This window comes from Rhinatrema bivittatum, chromosome 13, assembly GCF_901001135.1.
Source record: "Rhinatrema bivittatum chromosome 13, aRhiBiv1.1, whole genome shotgun sequence".
NCBI classification, from domain to species: domain Eukaryota; kingdom Metazoa; phylum Chordata; class Amphibia; order Gymnophiona; family Rhinatrematidae; genus Rhinatrema; species Rhinatrema bivittatum.
The window spans coordinates 65,849,952-65,873,658 of NC_042627.1; the positions used below are offsets into that span (position 1 = coordinate 65,849,952).

A 23,707-nucleotide genomic window follows, 5' to 3' on the forward strand; every position below is an offset into this window, starting at 1 on the left:
GGAGGAGCCTCAATCCCCAGCTCCTGGAGAATGGCCGGAATGAGTGGCGACAGTTCCTCTCTGCGGAACAGACGCACCACCTTGGGGTCATCCCCGTCGACGGCCTGCGCTCCTTTACCTGTACTGGGCTGCGCCGAGCCATCTGCTGCTGCCGTCCCGGCCCCAGGCAGGGGCTCCTCGGAGGCCTCTGTGTCCGCCCCGGAGGTATCTTCGGAATCCGAGTTCTGCGGCACCCCTCGGGGAAGCCGTTTGCCCCAGGCCGCTCTCTGGGTGGTCTTCGCCACCCTCCTTGCCATCTTCTACTGCGGCGGGGACCGGTGGACCCTTGAACGCGAGGCGTCCCCCCGTCTGCGCTTGCTGCGCTTATAACGGCGCAGCAAAAGCGCCAAATCTTCAGAAAACTTGCCCGAATCCGTTGCGTCGCTTTCCGAATGCCCCCGGGACTGGGGCCCCTCTGAAGGGACCTCCACCGCTGCACCCCGCTGCGGGGAAAGCGTAGGAGGTAAAACCGAGGCCCCCACCGTTTCCCGCGAAGCTACCCGGCCGGTAGACAAAATGGCCGCCATTCCCGCGCTGACCAGGAACGGGTCAGGAGGCCTATCAGGGGGACCCCCCCCTTGCGACGGCGATCGCGCAACCCGGGAACGGGCCCCCCGAGGAGCCGCCGACGATCCCTCGTCTCCCGGGACGCAGGCCGAGCAAAGCCCGTCCCGGGAGAGACGCGCGCGCGCCGAGTCGCAGGCCCTGCACTGCGAGCCGCGCGGCCCTGCAAAAAACCGCGGGAAACCAAAGACGCGCCGAAAAGCACTGAGGGACGCCGAATAAACACAGAAATTCAACGCGGCGAAAATCGGCGACCTCCCCCCTGCCGAAGACGCCCCCCCTCGAGCGGAACGGAGCGCAACGCCAGGGAACGGAGAGCCGACTGAAAACAAAAGTAAAAAACACTTTTTTTTTTTTTTTTTTTTTAAATAAGAAAAAAAACGCTGTCCCAGGTGCTGAAAAGCCCTATGTCCTGCAGGGGTGAGTGAACCGGGCTCCCCGGTGTCACCCCTGACGCTGCTACTAGTCCAGCCGGGTCCTCAACCCTAGCAGCGGCCTCAACCTGGGGAGGGTAGTCCCCTCAGGACCTCTCAACTCCCCAGGGAGGCAGGGCAACTGGGACTAGAATTAAACAAGATTAAATAAAACCCAATTTGAAGAAAAAAAAAAAAAAAACCAAGTTAGGCCTAATAAAATCAACCACAAAAGCGAACCTGACTAACCACACAGAATCAGGCCCGACAGGGCTGTGACCAGACCTGCACCACCTACTGGAGACAGAGTAAGACTGAGGGGCTGTGACTGGCACAGGGGCATATATGCTCCGCCCACAAGTTTTAGTCTGTCTCCATCTACTGGTGCGGAGTCACAACCCAGGTGTCCTGGACTGATCCTGGTACGTACAGGGAAATCATGATATTATAAGTGCTATCATCACACAATCTTATACATGAGATTTACTCGGGGCCAGTGGAAGCACTAGGTGGATAGATGGCCGCACAGAGCCCCACTGTTCTGGAGGCAGCACAGGGACAGCATCTCCTCCATCCATGGCGGAGTCCACAAGAGGAAGTGCTGCAGGGGGTCCACATGCAGAAAGGAGGAAATACCACTTGTGTGAGTGCTGGCATTTAATGCTGTTGTGATATGGGGGATTTACTATATTGTAATTACAAGTCAGGTTACTCATGGCTTTCTGAAGACCATGCCCACACTCAACATGTGTTACAATAGGCTTAATTTCATTTTGGTTCCAACTGTCTTTTTTTGCAGTGTTTTCTGGTTGGCATCACAGCACTGCATGCAAATAGATGTTATTATAAGTAATATTTTTACCTCAGAAGATTGATCTTTATCATGTAAAATCTGTTATAAATGCATATGTGTTTGTGTGTGGGGAGAGTGTGACTGGGGTGGGAGGGGCCACAAGGATAAAGTTTCACCTAGGGTGCCTTGCACCTGCCCTGGATTTACTTCATCTGGATAAATCTGTGACTATCTGCCTTGCCAACATTTGAAATCCCAATCCAGATCCCTTCCCAATTTGAGTGGCAGTTCTGGAGCTTCCTCCCCACTTGACTATGCTACTGGATGATCTTGAGGAGATACAGTATTTCAGTTTCCAATCTGTCACACCTTAGTCAAGATGTCTTGGCTAGACTTCTTACAGCTTCTCCAACCTCTTCCATTCCCCGATTGGTACTTGGATGGCACCTCCCAACTTCCCTCCAACTCCAGACTATTTTGGCGTTATTCCAAGCGGTTAACACTGGATGGGTAGCTCCGTTCTCCTTCCCTTCTCCCTTCCTCTTCAGGAACATGGTTGATGTCCCAGATTCCTTGAAGCTCTCGCAGTTGATGGAGTTAAATTCCTCTGCCTAAGGGAATTCAGGGCACATCCAAAAAAAAGACCCAGGTCTCAACAATCCAAAACAAGAGAAGAATAGGTGGATAAAACTTCCTTCAAAGGAACATTAAAACATAGAAAATATTCCTTAGAAAGAGGAAGAAGAATACCTTTTCTACTCCTCCTGAAAGTCCAAGCGTTCTTTCCCAAAAATTAAAAGAAAAGAAAAACAGGAGCAGAAGGAAAAACATCTTGCCTCCTGAAAAGCTTAACCAAAAATCCACAAACTAAAATGGTGTCTTTTTTTGTATAAAAATAGGCCATTATCAATGCAGGAGCCCAGAAGGGGGGAGCTGTAAAACAAAAAAAAATGTCTGAACCCCTACCCAGTAGGGCTCTACTTCAGGAATGTGCAGGGAGAGAAGAGAGAAAATCGGTAATGAGATGCTGCAGAGAGAACGCATTTATTAGCCAGTAAGAGAGGCTTGGATTGTATGTAGTCGTTAGAGGATGGGGAAGTCAATATAGTGACTTCCAGTTATGTGGTCATAGTGACCCTGAAGGAAGATACATGGTAGAACCAAATTCTGAACAGATTACAGTGGAGAAAGACGGCGTGGTACAGATCTGGACTGCTTCTTGTTGCGCCGTCCTCCTCTTGTTTCTTCCTATCTGTGGCATCACCTCAGCGTCTATTCTGCAACTCCTCTTGGCGGTTAAGTAGGTAGAAGCTTATCAACTTATCTTTGGGTCATGCTACTAGTCACTTCCCTGTGACTGGTAGCATGACCCAAACGATTCCAAGCAGGCGAGCACTACTAGTCCTACTACTACTTAACATTATTCTAACACTGCATGACCTGCATGGAGTAACCTGCATGGAGCAGCAGTTACTAGCACAGGAGACTTGTTGGGCACAGACTGGATGGATCATTTGGCCTTTTCCTGCCATCATTACCTTCTCACTATGATTTTTTAAGCCACCTGTTATAATCGTGCATGACCCATATTCCGTCTGCTCCTCTGTTTTCGTTCCGGTGGAAACTGTTCACGAAAAGGCCTGGAGCCAAGCTGCCAAATTAGGCGTCCGGCGCGCGCACCGCTCCCGCGGGGCGTTAAGGAGGGAAGAAACGCGCTCCCCGGCCGTTTCCTCCTTTTTTAGACCTGGAGCGCAGGAGGGGGGGGGGCGTGGTCTCTGCTGACCCCGCCCCGGGACGAGCCGGCTGGCTTGCTGATGAGGCCGGCAAGGGTCCTCCCTCTCTGGGCCACCGGAGCTAGGCGAGGGCGCGGCGGAGAATGAGGCCTCCTTCGGAGGAAGCCATGGGGGAAGAAAGGCCGGAGCAGGTGACGGGCGCCGGCAGTTTGCTGTTCGCTACTCGCGGTCTGAAGGGGGCGAGCGGCCCGGGGGGTTACCCGGCCGAGGGACAGGCCTTAGCCCGCCACCGGCCCGCCGCGCTTTCTCCTATAGGAGGGGGGGTGGCTGCTTGGGTTCTCTATTTATTTTTATTTCTGGTGTTCACCCGCGGGCCTGGGCTGGGCTCCGTTTAACAGTAAACTGCAGCCGGAGAAGCCTCCCTAGGTTAAATCAACAGGTGGGGGGAGGGAAAAACAAAAAACAGAACCACAAGTAAAGTTCATGGGTTGCGGTGAAGTAAAACCAGGACTGGCTCGGCCTCTTGGTTGATCAGGAGTGAACTTGCAATCCTGTCTCTCAGCCTGGCTTTCTTCGGGCCAGTGGGGTGATCAGATGCATGGGATCCAGGCGTGGAGGGGACTCCTCTGGCTGGCCTGGGGACATAAAGAGTTTAGTGGCAACAGATTAGGCTGAGAAGGTGCTGGCGCCTGTCCCCTTCCCCACTAATGCTGAAAGTAGCTCCTGGGTTGCACCCCTCTTCCCCCCCCTCCCCCAACAGGAATTGCTTGGTATTCAGCGCACTTTCAGGTCGATTCAGTAAAAGTCGCGGGCGAGCAGGCCACTCTCCTGTGCGCGTGATTCAGGGGGGAGGGCCCGCGATAAAATGAGGCGCAAGGGACATTAGCGCGTCCCTAGTGCCTCCTTTTTGACAGGAGCGGTGGCTGTCAGCGGGTTTGACAGCTGATGCTCAATTTTTCTGGCGTTGGTTCAAGAGCCCGCTGACTGCCACGGGTTCAGAAAACGGACGCCAGCAAAATTGAGCATCCGTCTTCCGACCCGCAGGTCATGGGCACATTTAAAAATATATATATATTTTTTTTTTTAAATTTTTGGGGCCTCCGACTTAATATCGTTATGATAATTAGTCGGAGGGTGTACAGAAAAGCAGTACATCCTCCGACTTAATATCATTAATTTCTGAAAGTAAAATGTGTGGCTTCGCTGCACATTTTGCTTTCTGTATCGCGCGGGAATGTCTAATAGGCCCATCAACATGCATTTGCATGTTGCGGGTGCTATTAGTTTCGGGGGGGGTTGGCTGCGTGTTTTCGACGCGATAGCTTTACCCCTTATACAGTAAGGGGCAATAGCACCTCGAAAACGCGTGACCAAACGCGGGCTAACAGTGCGCTCTACCGGAGCGCACTGTACTGTATTGGCCCGTTTCAAACTTAGGGCTGATGCAATAAAGTGTACTCAGCCTAGCACACAGGTTAACCCACGGTTGGATGCACTAGACTAACACCTAATGCAATAAGGGGGTTAATACATCTAAACAAACGCGTAGCTAATAGTTCTCATCACATGTAAATGCCTTGTAGATGAGGCTATTAGCTATTTCCCCCCCCCCCCCATGCAAAAAATCTCCAGATGACCAATGCACTCTTTTTAATGCTAATTTAACGGGAGCTCCGGAGCTGACATTTGTCATACCATGAGTCAAGAGCACACGAAAAAAACAAAAAAACTGGTCTCTGTGGTTCCTACTACTTACTATCGTTGTGATGCTAAGTTATACTGCTTGTGATGCTTAAAATTAGGGGGAAAATGTAAGGGCTCAATTACAAAAAAAATAATTCTGGAGACACAATATACACGCTACAGGCATGCGTGTATATTGTGCATGTGAGTTTTCTGTGGTGGGATTAAGCAGACACTCGTACTGAGCGCCCGTTTTCCTGGGCTGCACACAGCCACGTCTCCCGGGTGCCCAATGCTTTGGCGTGCTAGGAAGGCAAGATTTTAACCAAGCACGTCCTTTTTTTAACACGGCAGCTCGTTAAAATATAGCATCGCGTACCCAGGAGAGGTGGATGGGCATGTGTTGAAAAAACAGGTGCCCAGTTTGGGTGCACGTTTTTACGTGCGTATTATTGCATTAATTGGGGCTGGAGGCCTGTGCCTCTAGTGATGCCCCTACTTCAGGCTTTCTTCTTGGAGCAGTTTGTCACTTTACATCAGACCAGGCGAGCTTCCAAAGCTCCTTTTCCATGTCGTTCAATATGTTCAGTGTACGTGCTACTCATGCGTGTGTATAATTGTGTGTGTTGCTACCCTATTCTCTTTCTTTTCTTTTTTTTTTTTTTTAACTAGGCCAGTATTGGGCATCTGCGCGAGGAGGGCAATACATTTTTTAAATCTGGGAACTACGAAGCAGCTATTTCCTGTTATACTAAAGCCATCAACCTCTCTGAAAATAGGACGGACAGAGCAGTTCTGTACCGGAACCGGTCTGCTTGTTTTCTTAAGCTGGTAAGAGCTGTATATAATGATAAATCTTCATGTAAAATTTAATATCAAGAACTATGTAGTATTAATATAGAATATAACATGATTGAACAATTATTTGCTGCAGAGGCAGCTTCTATTGGCCTAATGGCACCACCTATAGCATATGCACTTTGCATAGGAAGTCTCCCATGTTTCCTTCATGTCATAGTGCATATTGGCATAACCTGCCTTTCTTCTTGTGCTTTCCATGTTATCTTAATAAACGTTTATTTATATGCAAAAAATAAACTGCTCTTGTTTAATTCTATTTACCTCTTAAAATAGAACAGCATGACTTGTATGTTGGCCAACAAGACAGTAATTTGAAACTAGCTTTATAAATTAATATGGGATAACAAGTTGAACAGAGAGGAAAGGTTTATGAAACTGATGATAACTCAGGAAGAGTTTATCAAGAAATGGCCTTTTGGCTAAGATCAGGTGTACAGTCAAAGGAAGGATTTAAGCTATGAGCAGAGGGTGGGTTGTTCTTGACCCTTTTGTCTGAAACTGAAAAATTGTTCGATATGGGAGGATTATGCCCTGCCCCCCAACTCCACTGTAACAACTATTACCAAGGTAAGAGGTTTAAACCTTAAAATTGTTCGATATGGGAGGATTATGCCCTGCCCCCCAACTCCACTGTAACAACTATTACCAAGGTAAGAGGTTTAAACCTTCTGCATAACAAACACAAAACATTTCTTGTGAAGTAAAGCATTTTTTTAACGTCTAAAGAAAGAGGAGAGCGAATGAAAGGTGACGTTCACTTACAAATAAGACTGTTTTTGTGTTTCTGCAGGAGGATTATTCAAAAGCCGAAGCTGATGCATCCCAAGGTAGGTCCGTCCCTGTCCCCCTCATCTTCCTGAGATTGAGTACTCGGGGGGAATGGGTTTACAGCCTTTGGAAATGTTAGGGGGAGGGAAATGGTTGAGTAAGGTCATTCCAGTCCTGCCGATATCTGGAGGCAGCAGAGAGAATTCGGATAGCTGCATACTGGACGTGGGCATGATGATCTCTGAATATTAGCCAAAGGTAAGGCAGGGAGGACCCTGAAGTACAAGGGACTCGCACGTGGTGGATAGTGAAAACTGGGTCTGGGAGAATCTAGTGAAATATATTGTGGCTAATGAATTGCAGTGTACCTGTGCACCCCGAGGAATGCACTAGAAAGTGCAGGGTTGTCACCTCTTCCCATGCTGTTCTGGGTGACCAAGTCTTGGCGTGTCTTTAGAATTGTCGTACCCTGTCCCCACAGCAGTTGACGTGGACGGTGGTGACGTGAAGGCACTGTTCCGTCGCAGCCAGGCACTGGAGAAGCTGGGTCAGCTGGAGAAGGCGAGTTCTGACCTCCAGCGGTGTCTCTCTCTGGAACCAAAAAACAAGGTCTTCCAGGAGGCAGTGCGCAGCCTTGGCGTACAGATTCAGGAGAAAGTAAGAACCTGGGGAGGGGGGATGCTGAAACTCGCTTCAGGTACCAGAGCGGAAAGAGTTACAAAGGGGTAATAGGAGTTAATGGGAAAACTAAATTCAAGAGAAGGTAACAAGTGGGACAATGGAAAGTAGAAGAGAAATCTGGACTAAGGAGTTGAGATGTGGGGGAAGGTGATGAATGTCAGGGGAAGTGCTTCAGAAGCTCTAGCATTTTGCTAGAGGTTTGGTTTCCATTTATATTTTCTGTTGTTTTTTTTTTGACCTGGCACAGTTTTCTCCTGCTCCTTTGAGCTTTTAACTCAATCGAAACCAGGGCTAAGATCTGACAGCATGAGCCTTCATTTTGCAAGTAATAAGCCTTAAATCCAGCCACCAGGTGTCGCCATTACTCAGTGATTGGGACGTCCTACCCCCAGGGGCTGATCACATTGCCTCTGCAGCAGCCCTGGTCTCTACCAATTGGGGGGGGGTGTGGAAAACAAGCCAAGAATCAAACCCTGGTCCTTCTACGCTGAACTACTAGGTCTGCTCATTTTTCCTGTTTTCTGAAGGTTTATTGAGTGAACGAACACCTAAGAATTCACTTATGGTGAATAAAAAGAGCAATACATAGTAGAAGAAGTGAAGCTGTAAGGGCACATGATTTGCATCTGGCTGGCTATCTTGTCTCTTTCAGGTTCGGCTCATGTCAACTACAGATTCCCGAGTGGAGCAGATGTTTCAGATCCTTCTTGACTCGGCAGAAAAAGATGCAGAAAAGAAACAGGTTGGTCTTTGAGCAGGCAGAGGATCAGAGGATGAACTGGAGATATGTGCATTGTACGCTGGGTCGCACAGCACTTTAGTTGTGAGCAGTGTACCCCTATAGGATGGGTTATTTATTGCTTTTGAGGTTGGCTGACCTAAAATTAGCTGTACTGAGGGAGCTTTCCTGTGTGCGCGCACAGTGGTACAGTTTAGTATACTAAGGGGCAAATATATATTTTCTAACTACTTGTCATTGCTTCATGAATTCATTGAAAATGCACAGATGCTTCAATTCTTTAGTGAAACAGTAAGGCTCTGCATGCTGTTTATAGGATTATATTGACACACACTTCATGTGAGACAGGCCCAAGACTTTTGCTTCCAACCATCTAAACCTGCCAGCAGCCACCTGTGTGCCTTTAGTTCAGTTTCAAATTAATGTTTCTTTTTAGCTTACAATGTTTGGATTTAACTTGAGCTGCATGGGGCAGGTCAGGATTCTTCCTAATGTTTGATCCTGCATCATTTGGATGAAGAGAATCTTGTATCTGTCAGTCGTTTCTCTGCTACAGCTGAGCTGAGGCCAGCCAGTTCAGGGCATTATGAATAAAGCCGTAATACTTTTGATAAAGCAAAGAGTCACAGTGCCTCTGTTACAGTATTGGGCAAGGTTTGTAAAGGCATGCTGGATATATAGTGAACCAATTGCTGCTATTGCCTAATAATCAATGCACAGATAAACCAGAAGTATTGGGTACTGCATTCAGAGTACAGAGCTGAGTAGAGATGGCCTGGATAAAGACAGATCACATTTGTATACGCTATAGAGTAGGGGTCGGGAACCTTTTTGGCTGAGAGAGCCATGAACGCCACATATTTTAAAATGTAATTCCGTGAGAGCCATACAAGACCTCCAAAATTAATTTACTACAACCCCCCACCCTCCTGACCCCCCCAAGACCTGCCAAAAGTCCCTGGTGGTCCAGCGGGGGTCCAGGAGCGGTCCGGGAGTGATCTCCTGGACTTGGGCTGTCGGCTGCCAATAGTCAAAATGGCGCCGACGGCCCTTTGCCCTCACTATGTCACTGGGGTCGACCAATGGCGGCGGTAGCCCCTGTGACATATGTAAGGGCAAAGGGCCGTCGACGCCATTTTGATTACTGGCAGCCGACGGCCCTTTGCCCTTACTATGTCACAGAGGCTACCGCCGCCATTGGTCGACCCCAGTGACATAGTGAGGGCAAAGGGCCGTCGGCGCCATTTTGACTATTGGCAGCCGACAGCCCAAGTCCAGGAGATCACTCCCGGACCGCTCCTGGACCCCTGCTGGACTACCAGGGACTTTTGGCAGGTCTTGGGGGGGGTCAGGAGGGTGGGGGGTTTTGTTAGATTTTTACTTTTTTATTAAAGATTTGTCTGCGAGCCAGATGCAGCCATCAAAAGAGCCACATCTGGCTCGCGAGCCATTGGTTCCCGACCCCTGCTATAGAGGGAATACCAGAAGGGTGCCAGCCTGCCCTTGGCACAGTGGCCATGAGGTAATGTGACACCCAGCGACTGTATTTTCATCAGTTTTTTCTTGAAAGGTGGAAGCTTTATCACAATTCACCTGTTTTGGTGTGGATTTCTGGCAGATCTATTTAAATTTAATTTGAAAGGTGAGAGATTCTCCAGGGGCGAAAGTAGAAGGTGGTGCCTGACACGAGCCCTGATGATCTCAGGAAGGGCAGGCCAGGGGGGAGCAAGTGCACTGTTAACAAGTCACAAAGATTTCCCTTCTTGGCTTCTAGGCAGCACAAAACCTAATTGTCCTGGCCAGGGAGGCTGCTGGAGCAGAGAAGATTTTCCGCAGTGACGGTGTGTGTCTCCTCGTGCGCTTGCTGGACACGGGAAAGCCTGACATGGTATTGGCAGCCCTGCGTACGCTTTCCGGCCTTTGTTCTGGTCACCAGTCCCGGGTAAGTGCAGATGTGGATACCTCATCTGGGTGACCGTTCTGCTCATTGGAACCCTAGTTGGCACGCTTTATTTAGAAGTGCAGACTGCAGTCAAAGCTGCCAGGGAACGCACTCATTTTAAGGCAATGGTTTTGATGTTTAAGTTAAATCGGGTACAGGGCCGGAATGTCTTAAAAAGTTGGTTAAGCTCTATGTCCACAGTAGGAGTCTGCGATCTCTTTTCAGTTTCATCAGTTAGAGAGATGCATACTGGGGACTGTAGAAAGAGGGTAATTTCAGTCAGAGGTCCAGAATGATGGAATTCTGCCCCATTGGATATAAGGCTTGAGACCAACTGTTTGGCCTTTGGAAAGAGGGTAAAGGCCTGGTTATTTCCAGTAGGGGGGTTGCTAGTTGTATCTGTAGATGCAGCTTGGCTCTCCTTTTAGTTAACAAAAGATCTTAGATGCGCTGATTTTATTTTTAATTTTCTTACTGTATTTGCATATTGATATGTGGCTGTTTACAGTTTTGGTCAGCATTCTGTCGTCCGCACGGTGCATAAAAGTGTAAATTTAAATAAATAAATCGGCCCTCTTTCCTACCCAGTTAGAGCAGTCCTCAGCCACTAGCTCTTGTCATGAATTGGCATTTGAAAGTCTTGTGCCCTGAATGGTTTAAGAATCTTCTGAGGAGTCGCAGAAAGGTTGTATGGGAATCCTTCCAAGGGAGGTGATAGGGACAAAACTCGTGACAGATTAAGAAAGCATGAGACCAACACGGAGCACCTTTTTTTTTTTTAAGATACAAAATGCCAAGCTGGGTCAGACCAGTGGCCCATCGAGCCCAGAATCCTGTCTCCCGTAGTGGCTGCTTCGGGTTGCCTGGAAGCTTCCCTGCAAATCCGAGCGTGAAACTGTTTGTATTTATTAAAACTTGTTAAGCCCTAAGCTTACATAACTGATACAAAAGATTCAAACCGACTTAAACCAAAAAATAAGACAAGTTACAGTCTGTCTGTTCCATGTTGCTCTCTCCAAGAATTAAAAGGTGAAGGAGCCAAAGTCTATCTGGTTAATTATTATTTATTTATTATTATTATTATCATTTATGGACCTGTCCTCCAGAACCTTGTCCGGATCTTTTTTTAAAATCGGTTAAACTACCAGCCTTAACCACATTTTCTGGCAACAAGTTCCATGGCTTAATTATAGGTTGAGTAAATAAAATACTCTTTTCTTAAATGTGTTTTAAATGTGCTACCTGTTAGTTACATAAGTAATGTAACGACCTCAGAAAGAGACCAAATGCTCCATCCAGACTGCCCAGCAAGTTTCCTATGGTAGTAACTGCCACTCCATGCAGTTATCCCTAAGCCTCGTGCTAAGGGTAGTGATTTAAAAAAATCAAAAGCAAGCAACTATCAAACCCATAAAAAGTTACTGCTAGCACCATTTTTACAGAGTGAGTAGCCTTCCTGATAATTCATACGATGCTGTTGCTTGAACGTGCTTTGCTTATGGACTTGGCCGTAGAATCAGACCTGCGCTTTTCCCTAATGGCAGTGAATCAGTAGCCTGGACCATAAAAGCCAGGGCCCAGCATTGGTTGTCATCTGAATCCATTCCCCCCAGTCCGCTCCCCCATTGAAATGGGGAGGAATGCTGGCTGTGTAAAAATCACATAAGCTAATTAGTTAAGGGTAGTAATCTTCATGCCTTCTGTTAGAGGTATGGCTACTGCTCCATGCCGGTTACCCCCATGCAACCTTTTCTTAATTTCCAATTCTAGCCTTTAGGGATCCACAGTGTCCATCCCATGCCTTTTTTAATTTGTTTCACTATTGTTAAGCAGCTCCTCTAGCTTCTGCAATCTATTGAGAAATACATCTTTTATCTTTTATCTTTATTCAGCATTTATATTTTGCTAAATCCAATATTCCCTGTACGTACCCAGTTCAGTCCAGACTCCTGGGTTTTGCGTCCCTGCCAGCAGATGGAGACAGAGAAAAACTTTGCTGACACTGCATCATAAACTCCAGTGCCCCCTGCAGTTCCTCACACCGGTATATCTAGGGGGTGCTTTTCAGCTTTTCTCTGGCTCCATCTGCTGGAAGGGAGACTTAACCCAGCAGTCTGGACTGATCCTTGGTGCTACAGGAACGAAAATTGTCCTGTCAGACAATGTGGCGATGGTAGCCTACATCAATCAGCAGGGAGGAATCAAGAATCGGGCAGGAGGCTCAGGAGTTGATTCTTTGGGCGAGCAACACTTGGAGAGGATAGCGGTGTTGCATATCGCGAGGGTTGACAACGTCCAAGTGGATTTTCTGAGTTGCAGAGTGAGACCCAGGAGAGTGGGAGCTGTCGCAGATGGCGATGCAGCTCATCCGCGAGAAGTGGGGCTGTCCTCTAGTAGATCTAATGGCGGCTCATTAAAATGTCAAGGCGTTTTGGTTGTTTTTTTCAGTCAGAGAAGAGAATACTGTGCTAAGGGCATCTGCTTTGGTGGACCCTTGGCCTTGGGAGGTTCTACTTTGTTTTTCCTCCTTGGCCTCTAGTAAACAGGTGTTGTGATGGATAGAGTAACCTGGGCGAAGTCACTTTGTGGCGCTGGAGTGGATCTGTCGGCCTTGGTTCATGGATCTAGTCATCTTGGCGATGGATGGTCAGCTACGTTTCGGCCATCTAGCGGATAATCTTCGTCAGGGCCCCGTATTATCGGATCAGGCGGCACGACTAGTGGTATGGCTTTAGAGAAGCAGCAATTTGAGGGGGTACCCCGAATTGGTTATTACTGCTCTGTTACAGGCTAGGCAAAGGTCTACTTCTCTTTCGTATGTGCGGGTCTGGAAGGTTTTTGAGACCTGGAGTATTGCTAATGGGGTACAAGCTCTCAAAGCTATGGTGTCTCATATTTTGCCTTTTCTTCAGGAGGGTTTGGTCAAGGGTTTGGCCTTTAATTCTCTTAGGGTCCAGGTGGCTGCTCTGGGTGTCTTTGAGGTAAGGTAGAGGGGTCTCCTCTGTCTACTCATCCGGATGTAGTTCTGTTTCTCCGGGAGGCAAAGAATTTACGCCTGCCAGTGAGGAGAGTTTGACCATTCTGGGGGATTTGTGTGAGGCTCCCCTCGAACCACCCAGGAGAGCAACTCTTAAGGATTTGACCTTTAAGGTCGTTTTTCTTGTGGCCATATGTTCAGCTAGAAGAATTTCAGAGCTACAGGCTTTGCCTTGCTGTGATCCCTTCCTACAGATTTCGGACTCGGGGGGGGCGGGGTGTCGTTGCGTTCGGAACCTTCTTATTTTTTTTTTGGCCTAAGGTGTTCTCGGAGTTTCATGTGAATCAGACTGTGGAGCTTCCAGCTTTTACTGAGATGGACTCCTCCATACTTCACGAAAGGGAGCTTAAACTCTTTGATGTGCAGAGAGCTTTGTTGAGGTATCTTAAAGTGACTAATGACTTTAGGAGGTCAGATCACCTGTTTATTTTGTGGAACAGTTCGAAAAAAGGTTGTCAAGCATGTGAGGCCACTGTTGCGCAGTGGCTTAAGGAGGCCATTGCTTTGACGTACATAGGGAAGGGACGTCCAGATCCGGATGGTTTGAGGGCCCTAACAGATTCCAGAGTGCGGTTTGTTTTCTGTTGCACTTTTATCTGACCTGACTCTACAGTCCTTCACATGTAGTGCCACACTATCCAGGTCAAGGTAGCTTCGAAAGATGCGGTTAAAACAGAGGAGTCAGGATTTTCTGCTAGAGGGGAGGTACGAAGGCTGAGGTAATAGCGCAGGTGGATTCAAATGAAGAACAGAGAAATATAGGCATGCTTCAAAATTTCCTGAATCGACTACTAATACTCAACAGACTGTGAGTAGACGTCCCCGACAAATGTACTTGTGTGTAGGCAAATGGCATACAGCTTCTCATACGTTTTAACATAGTTGCTTTTAGTAAGAGGCAACTTATTCCTTTATTGAGAGATTGGAGCATGTTTGTGCGATGTTTATTTTCAAAATTCAAGAAAAATTGAAAATCATCTGAGCGAGTCACAAGTTAGAAATCTCTTCTGAATAGAACTCACAAGTTTTTTCCTGTAATATCTTAAAGTCATTGTAGCTTTCTTTATTCTCTTCTCCAGCCTAAACATTCAGGTTTTAATTTTTCTCTTCAGTTCACTGTGCCTTTGATAAAGCAAAACTTGAAAAGTTTTATTTTTATAGTTTTATTTGTATCTTATTACAACTTAGTTTGCTTCCGTTTCAAAGATCCGTCTCCCTGGATATGCGGCTGTATAAATGATTAACTAGCATCTTCAATGCTTATCCTTATGTTCTGAACTATGTATGTTTACTTGGAATCCACTTGGTATCTAAGATAAGCGCACTATAAATGTATGGGTAAGAAGTAATTGAGTAGTAAGGTAAGGGTGCTCTTAGAATTACTCCCCCATGGCCTGCAGGCGTGTTTGGCCCTGGCTTTCTTGATGAATGTGTGCTGTCGTTGTGTGCGTTTCAGAGTGTGGCGGTTCTCCGCGTGGTGGGGATGGAGCGCCTCTGCAAGGTGATGGGAGTGACCGACGAGCAGGTGTCCCTTGCGGCGTGCAGCGTGCTGCAGGGGATATTTGAGGCCCTGAAGGAAGGCGCGAAGGAGTTCCGTGGGATGGAAAGTGCGGTGGTGCTGGGTAAGTGGAGCGGGCGGGCATCTTCTGTGGTTGCTGTGTGGCCACCACCTTTCTGCTCTGCGCAGTGTATAGTATCTTCTTTTAAGAGAATACCCAGGGATTGTCTATGCAGTACAAGTTAAGCGTTCCTTCCCGTTTTATTTCTTTTAATGCTGGGCTCTTCTTTTTGTGTCTTATTTGTCTTAAAAGAAAATGTGAAGTATACACTGCCCCCAGTGGCCCAAGGGGGAACTCTGCTTTGTACAGCAGCCAACCTAATATAAATCAACCAGAGGGGGACATGGGACCCATAATGATGATAATACTAATAACAATAATACAAAAGAAGAAATACTTAAATATTAGGGGGAACTCTTAACGGTCACAAGACTTGCAGCGCTAAAAGGAGACACTGAAAGCTGATACAGTACGGATGCTTAAGGAAGTTCTGCAGTGGTTCTGATTTCACTTCTAAATTTGAATCCATATCTTTCTACTTTCTGGTTCTCTCTTTTTCCCCTCCCCTTGGTTTATTCTGGTAGAAGTGTGGTTTCCTGCCGCCCCATTTGAGATATGGGAATAAAAAAAGACTTCAGGGAGGTGGTTGATAATATTTTTTGCTTTGATTTGCCAGCTGCCAGTGTGTTTCTTTTGTTTGGTTTACCATACGAATTATTCACTGGTGATGTAGGTCCCACAGGCTGCTCCTTCAGTAGATCTGCTGGAGCTTCCATCTAGCCAGCACCCACCACTGGTCTCCTGAGTGGGCAGGCATCCTAGTCTTGGGTGTGGGATGGGATGGCAGAAGAGAAAAATAGGAACTGACATTTGTTGCGCTTTGACAGACCCTTCGAAGGAGCTGAAGTTGATGATCCATCATTTGCTGGAGATGATAATCCAGACAGGGGTCTCAGGACATGGCCGTGACAATGCCATCAATCTTCTAATTAAAGTGGTCCCCCGGAAGTCCTTGCGAGAACCCAACAATAGCCTGACTTTGTGGGTCATTGACCAGGGTAAGGAGCTCAGCTATGCTTCAAAGTAAAATGCCAGGCCTTTTGATCATAAGTAAATAATGCTGTGAGGTGAGATTTATTTCTTACCTCATAACATTCATGAGGACATAAATCTTTTGTCTTCTGTCTTGCACCCTTCCCCCATGTCACGCTCCAGGTATGTGTCCCAGGAGCCGTGTGCCTGGTGGTTCTCTTCCTGACCTTTGTTTTTTGTACCAGAAGTGCGCATTCTCCCCATGTGCCAAAACGATAAACGCATTGTGCATTAGATGTATTTTAAAACAAATCTTGTATGTCACAGTGCATCATCATGCTAGAATTCTTTGGCTCCTTTGGTGCACAACCTGCAGTGAACCAGTGGAGAGCGACAGTTTTATTTGCTCCGTGAAATATTTCATTGACACCCTGGAGCTGTGACTTTTTTTTTTTCCCCTTCATCTGTCCGGTCTTTATTCATCTAATACTGTTGCAGCTGTCAGGAAAGCTTTCCCCTGAATTGATTTTTTTTACATCTTTTTTTGTTTTGCTGTTTAAGGTCTGAAGAAAATCCTTGAGGTGGGAGGATCTGGTTTGGAGATCCGAGGGAGTTTGCCTGTGTCGGAGAACACCAGAATGAGTGCCTCTGTGCTCCTGAGCAAACTCTACGATGATCTCAGCTGTGATGCTGAGAGGGAAAACTTCCATAAGCTCTGTGAAGATTATGTCCAGTAAGGGAGCAGCAAGTGTCCTTTGAAAGACAGGACAGTAGGCAGGAGCACAAGGGCTGCCATTCGGCACAGTCCTTCCTTGCTCTCTTGCTTACTCATTTTGAGCGGCCAGCTTTGTCCATTTTTTTGGCACAGTCTAATCTTTTTGTTCCCGTTTTGATGCATGCTCAGTTTCTAAAAGACTTAGGATTGAGTTGCAGAATAAGAGACTTTTTTAAAATAATGGTCACAGAATGCCTTTTAAAATAAAGCCTTGCAAACTACTCTCATCTCTGCCAGAAAGCAAATTTTATTTCCTAGCATGTAGCCAGATGGACTTGGGACCAATTGGTTATGCTCCCCCACCAGCAGATGGAGACGGAGTGGATTTCAAAGCTGACATCACCCTAGATACACCCCGGTAGCGACCTCAGCCCTTCAGTATTTCTCCGATGGTGGATGCATCTCTTCCTAGACGGATTACTATACTTTTTGGAAGGAGAAATTCTACATTTTAAATTGGAGGAAACAAAATTGAGCCCCGCTCTCCTGCGGTGATACCTAAAGGTCCCTCCCCCAGTTGAGAATTCCTGAGGCGATTTCTGAGATCCCTCAGCGGTGTGCCTTGGTCCGGTCGCTGGTTTCCGGTGAGGACTTTACTGCTTAAACAGCTGAAAGGCAGCAGGTTCAGGAAGTTGAGTGCAGTGGTGACAGCCAAAGCCTTCTCCCCCCTGCAGCCGGAGCCCATCTCTGTACTCAGCTGGTAAGCGCTGAGCCCAGGTAAGTTTAAAAAAAAAAAAGAGAAGTATTACCTCCTGATTCAGAGACATTTGGAAGGGTTTTGGTAAGACTTCCTCCGGTCTCCTTGCTCAGCGAGCCGTACAGACGTCATTCCCAATCCCGTTGGGTTAAGGGGCAGTGGGCTTCCAAGCGGGTTGAGCAGCCCTCTCCCCCCGGAAGGGCTAGGCCCCGCTTTAGGCTTGGTCGGCACACTGCGTGGTAGGCTGTGGCGGTGCCATCTTGCGTGTGTCTTTGTGTGTGCTGTATTGCCCTCCATAGAACGTTGGTACGCTCAGTGCGTCGGCTCTGTACATTTACAGACGATCTACAGATGATCTCAGCCTCCCACATCGCAGGAAAAGACAGTGTTAGAGCAGACTTTCTAAGCAGGGAGAGTCTGAATCCAGGAGAGTGGGTGTTGTTGGCAAAGCCTTTTAGCTGATAGTAGATCACTGGGGTCTCCCGTCCATTGACCTACTTGGCTGCATCTCACAATGCAAAGGTTCCCCGATTCTTCAGTCGCAGAAGAGATCAGTGGACCCTGGGGACTGATGCTCTTGTTCAGACCTGGCCAGAAGAAAAGTTGCAATACACCTTCCCTCTGTGGCCCCTGCTGGGCAGGGTCATTCGCGGAATCGAGGCCACAGGGGATTAGTCCTACTAGTAGCTCCAGATTGGCTCATGTGTCCGTGGTATGTGGACATGCAGAGACTCCTGGTGGAGACTCGCCTGTGTCTCCCACTCCCCAGGGCCCTGCTGTAGCAGGGACCAGTCCTTCATGAGGATCCTACTCAGTTCTGTCTTATAGCCTGGCCCTTGAGAGGGCTCGCCTGATGAAGCGAGGATATTCTGCGGCAGTAATTGCCATCTTACTCCGTGCGTGGACGTTCTCTACATCCCTAGTGAATGTGTGGGTCTGGAGAGCATTTGAAGCCTGTTGCGAGCAGCGCGATGTCCCCCCTCGGGCGTTCAAAATCCCACTAATTCTGGAATTTTTGCAAGTTTTGCAGGATGGCTTGAATAAAGATTTGACCCTTAAGTCCTTGAAGGTTCAGGTAGCGGCTCTCTCCTGTTTCAACGGAACCCGTCTGTCGGCTCATCCGAATGTGGCCCATTTTCTAAAAGGGGTGAAGCACCTCCGGCCACCTCGGCTGGTTCCCTTGTGGAATCTTAATCTAGTATTGGAGTTTTTGGCAGGGCCTTACTTTTGGCTGTTGCGCAGTCTTTCTTTGCGTTTATTAACCCTGAAAACTGTGCGGCACGTCGCATCTCTGAAGTACAGGCATTGTCGTGTCAGGAACCGTTCCTCTGAATGACTTCAGGAGCATTACAGCTTCGTACCATTCCATCCTTCTTACCCAAGGTAGTCTCGGAGTTTCATTTGAATCAGTCCATTTCGTTGCCATCCCTAGATAAGCACAAGGACGCGGAAGAATACCGCCTCCTTTATCATTTGAATGTCAGTAGACTTTTGGTGCAGTATCTGGAAGTTTCAGAACCGATCCAAAAGACGGACTGCCTGTTTGTCCTTCACGGTGAAGGAAGTGGGGCGAACCAGCTTCGCGGGCTACCATAGTTCGCTGGATTAAGGAGGTGATCACAGGAGCCTCTGTGGAGGCAAGAAAAGCCATTACCCCCTTTCGGTTAAAGCTCATTCCACTAGGCCTCAGGTGGTCTCATGGGCGGACATTAGACTGCTGTCTCCTGTCAACATCTGCTGAGCGGTGATGTGGTCTTCCTTGCACACCTTCTCCAGATTCTATCACCTAGAATTTCAGGCCCAGGAGGACGCAGCCTTTGTAAGGGCGGTGTTAACCGGACCGTGGGCAGCCTCCCTCCCCAATCGGGAGTAGCTTTTGTACATCCCATTGATCCTGAATCCATCTGGCTACACGCTAGGAAACGGAGAAATTACTTACCTGATAATTTCGTTTTCCTTAGTGTAGACAGATGGAATTGGTATCCTGCCCATGGCTGCCCAAGAACGGTGCCAAAGATTCGCCCGTGGAGTGGATATAGAGTCCAAGAGATTACGGTTAAGCCGTCATCCAATCTCTAGATCAGAGCATCTATAATCTTACTGGGGTTCAGTATTTGATTGGTCGAGTATAGTTACGGTTATCTGTTTTTAATCATTTTTTTAATCGTCTTTTTCAATAGTATGTCCACAGTGGCTTTTGAAGAGAATACTGAGGTCACTGCAGGGATGTATCTAAGGTGATGTCAGCTTTGAAATCTGACTTTGTCTCCATCTGCTGGCAGAGGAGCACATAATCCATTGGTCCTGAGTCTATCTGTCTACCCTAAGGAAAACAAAATTATCAGGTAAGTAATTTCTCCATTCTGTCTGTCCTTCATTGCTCATTGTGCTGTACCAAGCACTCTCGCTCAGCTTGGGATTCCACAGGGTATTCCATTATTCAGTTTGTAGTGGAGGGGCTGGAGAGTAAACAAACTTTTACAAACTGTGCATAGCACCTACTTCTTTGTTCTGTCATTCTGAATTCATTCCTGTTCATACCCCATATCAGACCAGACAAATGAGGTTTGCAACCCTACCAGCAAATGGAGGCAGAGAATAAAAAAACTTTTCATGCACTGCTACATATGAGAGTGCCATCTGCAGTTCCTTAGTATTTCTGTTTCCAGCAGATGGTAGAGGTCTAAAATAAATAAGTGAGAGAAAATGATGAAAAGAAAAGAGAGGAGTTTGCTCCCTAAGGTGTTGGGTTTCTTCGTAGGCCATCTCTTGGGTCGAGCCGGGCAAGCAGAGGGTTGGTGATGTCAACCCTTCGCTTTGTTTTTTTTTTGATATGTGGTGTTCAGGAATGAAAATTAGCAGGTAAGAACCAATTTTCCTGTATTCAGCATGTTCTAGTAACATGAGGAGACTTTCTGTATAACCTTAAAAATGTGAGTTAAATGCATTCTGCTGTGCGCTATCCTACTAATTCTATGATAGTAGAGTGAAACGAGGAAATGAAGAGCCTGGGATTGCTCCCAAGCATCAAGGTACAGACGTTGATTTATATTGCAGGCTTGTGTATGTCCTGATGGGTTTTCTTCTTTGTCCTTACTGAGTCTGGATAGGGTTCTCTGGCCAGCAGTAAAGTGTCTAGGAGTGTCGTTACTGCACACCCTCAATGTAAAAGAAATGCCTCGCCTGTGGTCTGAGTTGCCTCGGAGATTTCTTCTGTCCTTATTCTAATATTCTTTTCCTTCTGTAGAAGCTGGTTTGAAGGCCATGGCCTGGTCGGTAAACTCCGGGCAATCCAGACAGTGTCCTGCTTATTGCAGGGCCCCTCTGAGGCTGGTAACCGGACTTTGGAGCTGAGCGGCATCATGGAAAGCATGCTTGCCCTGTGTGCTTCGGAGCTCACCGTTGATCAGCTGGTGGCAGTCGAAGCACTGATCCATGCTGCCGGCAAATCCAAACGGGCCTTGTTCATCATATCCAACGGGGTGACCTTGCTGAAGGATATCTACAAGAAGAGTGAGAGTGATGCAGTCCGCATCCGGGCCTTGGTGGTGAGTCTCGTCCCTCACATTAGTGACACCAGGGCTTCGCAGGGCAGTTAGGACATCTTTCAGCGGTCCCTCAAAAATATTTAGCCTGCCTAAAATTACAGTACAATAATTTTTGCAAGCTAGCTATCACCTATACAGCCCTATCTACCACAAGCATCTTGTGGCTAGCAGAGCACCAGTTTCTTTCTAGCCTGTGAGGAAACAGCATTTCATGTTAGTCTGTTAATCTTCTGCTTAGTCTGTACTGCTTCTGAGGCAGAATCCCCCCTAGGGCCAATACTAATACTGTCAGGTGTTAAGATTTCATCTTTAGACATTGACTGAGAGTAGGAATCTTACTGGCCAAGAAATAGAAGCTTCTTTCCTGTGATTAAAACTCCTTCCATATTTCTCTTCTCTAACACGTTCTTGACCCCTTTCCTCCTCAAAGCACAGATGATACAGGCTCTTCACTATCTTTGCATACTCTGTTAGACTTTTTCAGCACTTGCTATGCACCAGACAGGATATGAATGGAAAACTTTCAAATGCCAAGTAAACTGATCCTGGAGAAATGTGCGCCGGCTGAGACAGGAATCTTGGTATATAAAAGGAGCAGTCAAAAGAAGGAATCCCTACTAGGTTAGGAGCAGAAGCTCTGCTTGCATTTGCTTTTTTATTTCTAGCTCTATGGATGGGAGTGGAGATAACGTTCCCTGTACATGCCCAGATCAGTCCAGACTCCTGGGTTTTGCCTCCCTGCCAGCAGATGGAGACAGAGACTGTGTTTTACTGACACTGCTACTTAACCACGTGTGCCACCTGCAGTTCCACAGTATTACTCTGTCTCCAGCAGATGGTAGATGGTGCAAAACCTGCAGATCTGCAGTCTGGACAATTTTTTTCTTTTGAGTCTTCCAGGGTTGGGTTGTTTTTTGGTTTTTTTTTAATCCTAGTGAGTTCTTCCCTGTCTGGTTGAGGCAAATGATCCAGGGGTTGGTGACCTTTGTGTGTGTTTGGACTGTGCGCCCGTGGGGTGTAAATCTGGTGGTCCAGATCCCTCCCCTTCACAAGGTCACTGAGGCGGCTGCAGGCTCGGGGTATTCTTTTATTCTGAGGCAGACAATTCCTTTTTCCAGCCTCTGTTTCTCAGCTTTGGAGGAGTTGAGTTGAATAAATAAAAAAAAAAAAAAAAGAAAGAACTTAAGACAGTAGCACAGCTCTGCTGCGCGGGCGGCTTCTTCCTCATTGTTTTGGAGCCTGGTGTGTTTTTTTTCTAGTGCTGAAGTAGGTTTTTCCTCGCTTGTGCTCTCAGGCAGTTTTTCTCCTCCGTTGCAATGGGCCAGGAGTCAGCATGTCGCACCTCAACCGGCTTGTGTGCCGGATGTTCGGAGGGCGAGGAGGGCTCATCTGAGGGCCCGGCAGGCGCCAAAAAGCATAGGAGAATTACCACTACTGCTTCTGCAGTACTCTGGGGCTTGAGCCGGGGTGCGGATCCCTTCCCCTTCAACGTGGGAACGGCGACCATTTTGGGTTCGCTTTTGGCTGTTCCTGCACCATCGGGTGGAGGGGCGGGAACGGGGATGTTCCCCCCCGCACTTGTCTCCAGCCCTTTCTGTCTTCGGGCAAAACCAGGGGGACTCAGAGGAGGAAGGGAGCCCCATGCTGCCGGTCCCTAGCTCCTGTCCTTGGAGCATCAAGATATATTCTCAGTGGATTTTGTGTTGTTGCTGCATGAGGCGTTTCTTGCCAAGCAGCATGCGGCTTGTGCTGGTAGTGATTCACGGTCCCTGCCACCACAGGGGGGGGGGGTGCTCTAGGGTCAAGGCAGAAGTGGTCTATCAGGAAATGTTTTCCCCTGTCCAGAGGTTGTTGGGTCCTCCTTTGGGAGTTTTGAAAATGTTGGCGGTTTGATTTTGCTTGGGTACAGATTAATATTGAGGAACTGTAGGTGGCACACGTGGTTAAGTAGCAGCGTGAGTAAAATGTTCTCTGTCTCCATCTGCTGTCAGGGAGGCAAAACCCAGAAGTATGGGACTGATCTGTGGAACCAATTTTCCTTTCGTGGCATTGTGGAGAGAAATGACCAGGCAGACTGGATGAACCAAGTGGTCTTTCTGTGCCATCAAATACTAAGTTACCATTAGTGTCTGGGCCCATCACAAATAATGGGGGCAAATTCTTCTGGTCCCAAAGAAATAAAATACCATCCATTTCACTGATTTTTCTAATTTCCGCTCAGTAGCATCCTTAACTACTCTAGCAAAAATCTCTATCAACTGAGAGAATACATTGATGACAATAATATTCTCCATCCAAATCACACAGCACTGAAACTTTACTTCTTCCCTCCTTTGATTCCAATATCCGAGGCTTTGACGCCGGTATAGAGTACATTATAGTCTTTCTTGACACCTCACCAACTTACAATTTACAGGTATTAAGGTCATAGTCCTTCAATAGTTCGTTTCATTCATCTCCAACCGCCCCCAGCCAGATAATTTCGGCACAATTTCCTCAGACTGGTACACCTCAACTTCTGGCGTCCCGCAGGTCTCCTCTCTGTCCGCCATGTTATTTATCATTTACTTGCTCTCTCTGCCATTCTAACTAGTCTAGGCATAGACATTAAAATATATGCTGACAATATCCAACTTCTCATACCTTACACTTCCTCCTGGTCCCACACCCTCTCCTTAATCACATTATACTTCGACACCATTGCAACCTGGTTATCACATACTTGTTTAAAACTGAATGCTGCTAAAACAAAAATCGTACATTTATCGACTATTTCTCACTCCTGCCGTCCACCTTCTTGCCTTGGATTTGACAACCATACAATACCCATTACCAATCAAACT

At 47.3% G+C, this 23,707-nt stretch overlaps 1 protein-coding gene across 2 annotated transcripts in view; it reads left to right on the top strand.

Annotated features, from left to right (window-relative positions):
* Window positions 1-3,535: 3,535 nt before the first annotated feature.
* UNC45A (unc-45 myosin chaperone A) overlaps window positions 3,536-23,707 on the top strand; it is a 55,102-nt gene continuing 34,930 nt past the window's right edge. Inside the window, exons 1-11 of one of the 2 annotated variants that reach the window (XM_029574869.1) lie at window positions 3,536-3,733; window positions 5,898-6,056; window positions 6,877-6,913; window positions 7,336-7,511; window positions 8,188-8,277; window positions 9,945-9,947; window positions 10,049-10,216; window positions 14,710-14,875; window positions 15,700-15,870; window positions 16,406-16,577; window positions 20,564-20,864. In XM_029574869.1, the coding sequence (XP_029430729.1) occupies window positions 3,686-3,733; window positions 5,898-6,056; window positions 6,877-6,913; window positions 7,336-7,511; window positions 8,188-8,277; window positions 9,945-9,947; window positions 10,049-10,216; window positions 14,710-14,875; window positions 15,700-15,870; window positions 16,406-16,577; window positions 20,564-20,864 (1,491 nt within the window). In that variant the 5' untranslated portion in view covers window positions 3,536-3,685. The remainder of the gene's footprint in view (window positions 3,734-5,897; window positions 6,057-6,876; window positions 6,914-7,335; window positions 7,512-8,187; window positions 8,278-9,944; window positions 9,948-10,048; window positions 10,217-14,709; window positions 14,876-15,699; window positions 15,871-16,405; window positions 16,578-20,563; window positions 20,865-23,707) is intronic. The other variant, XM_029574870.1, reaches the window with a different exon arrangement.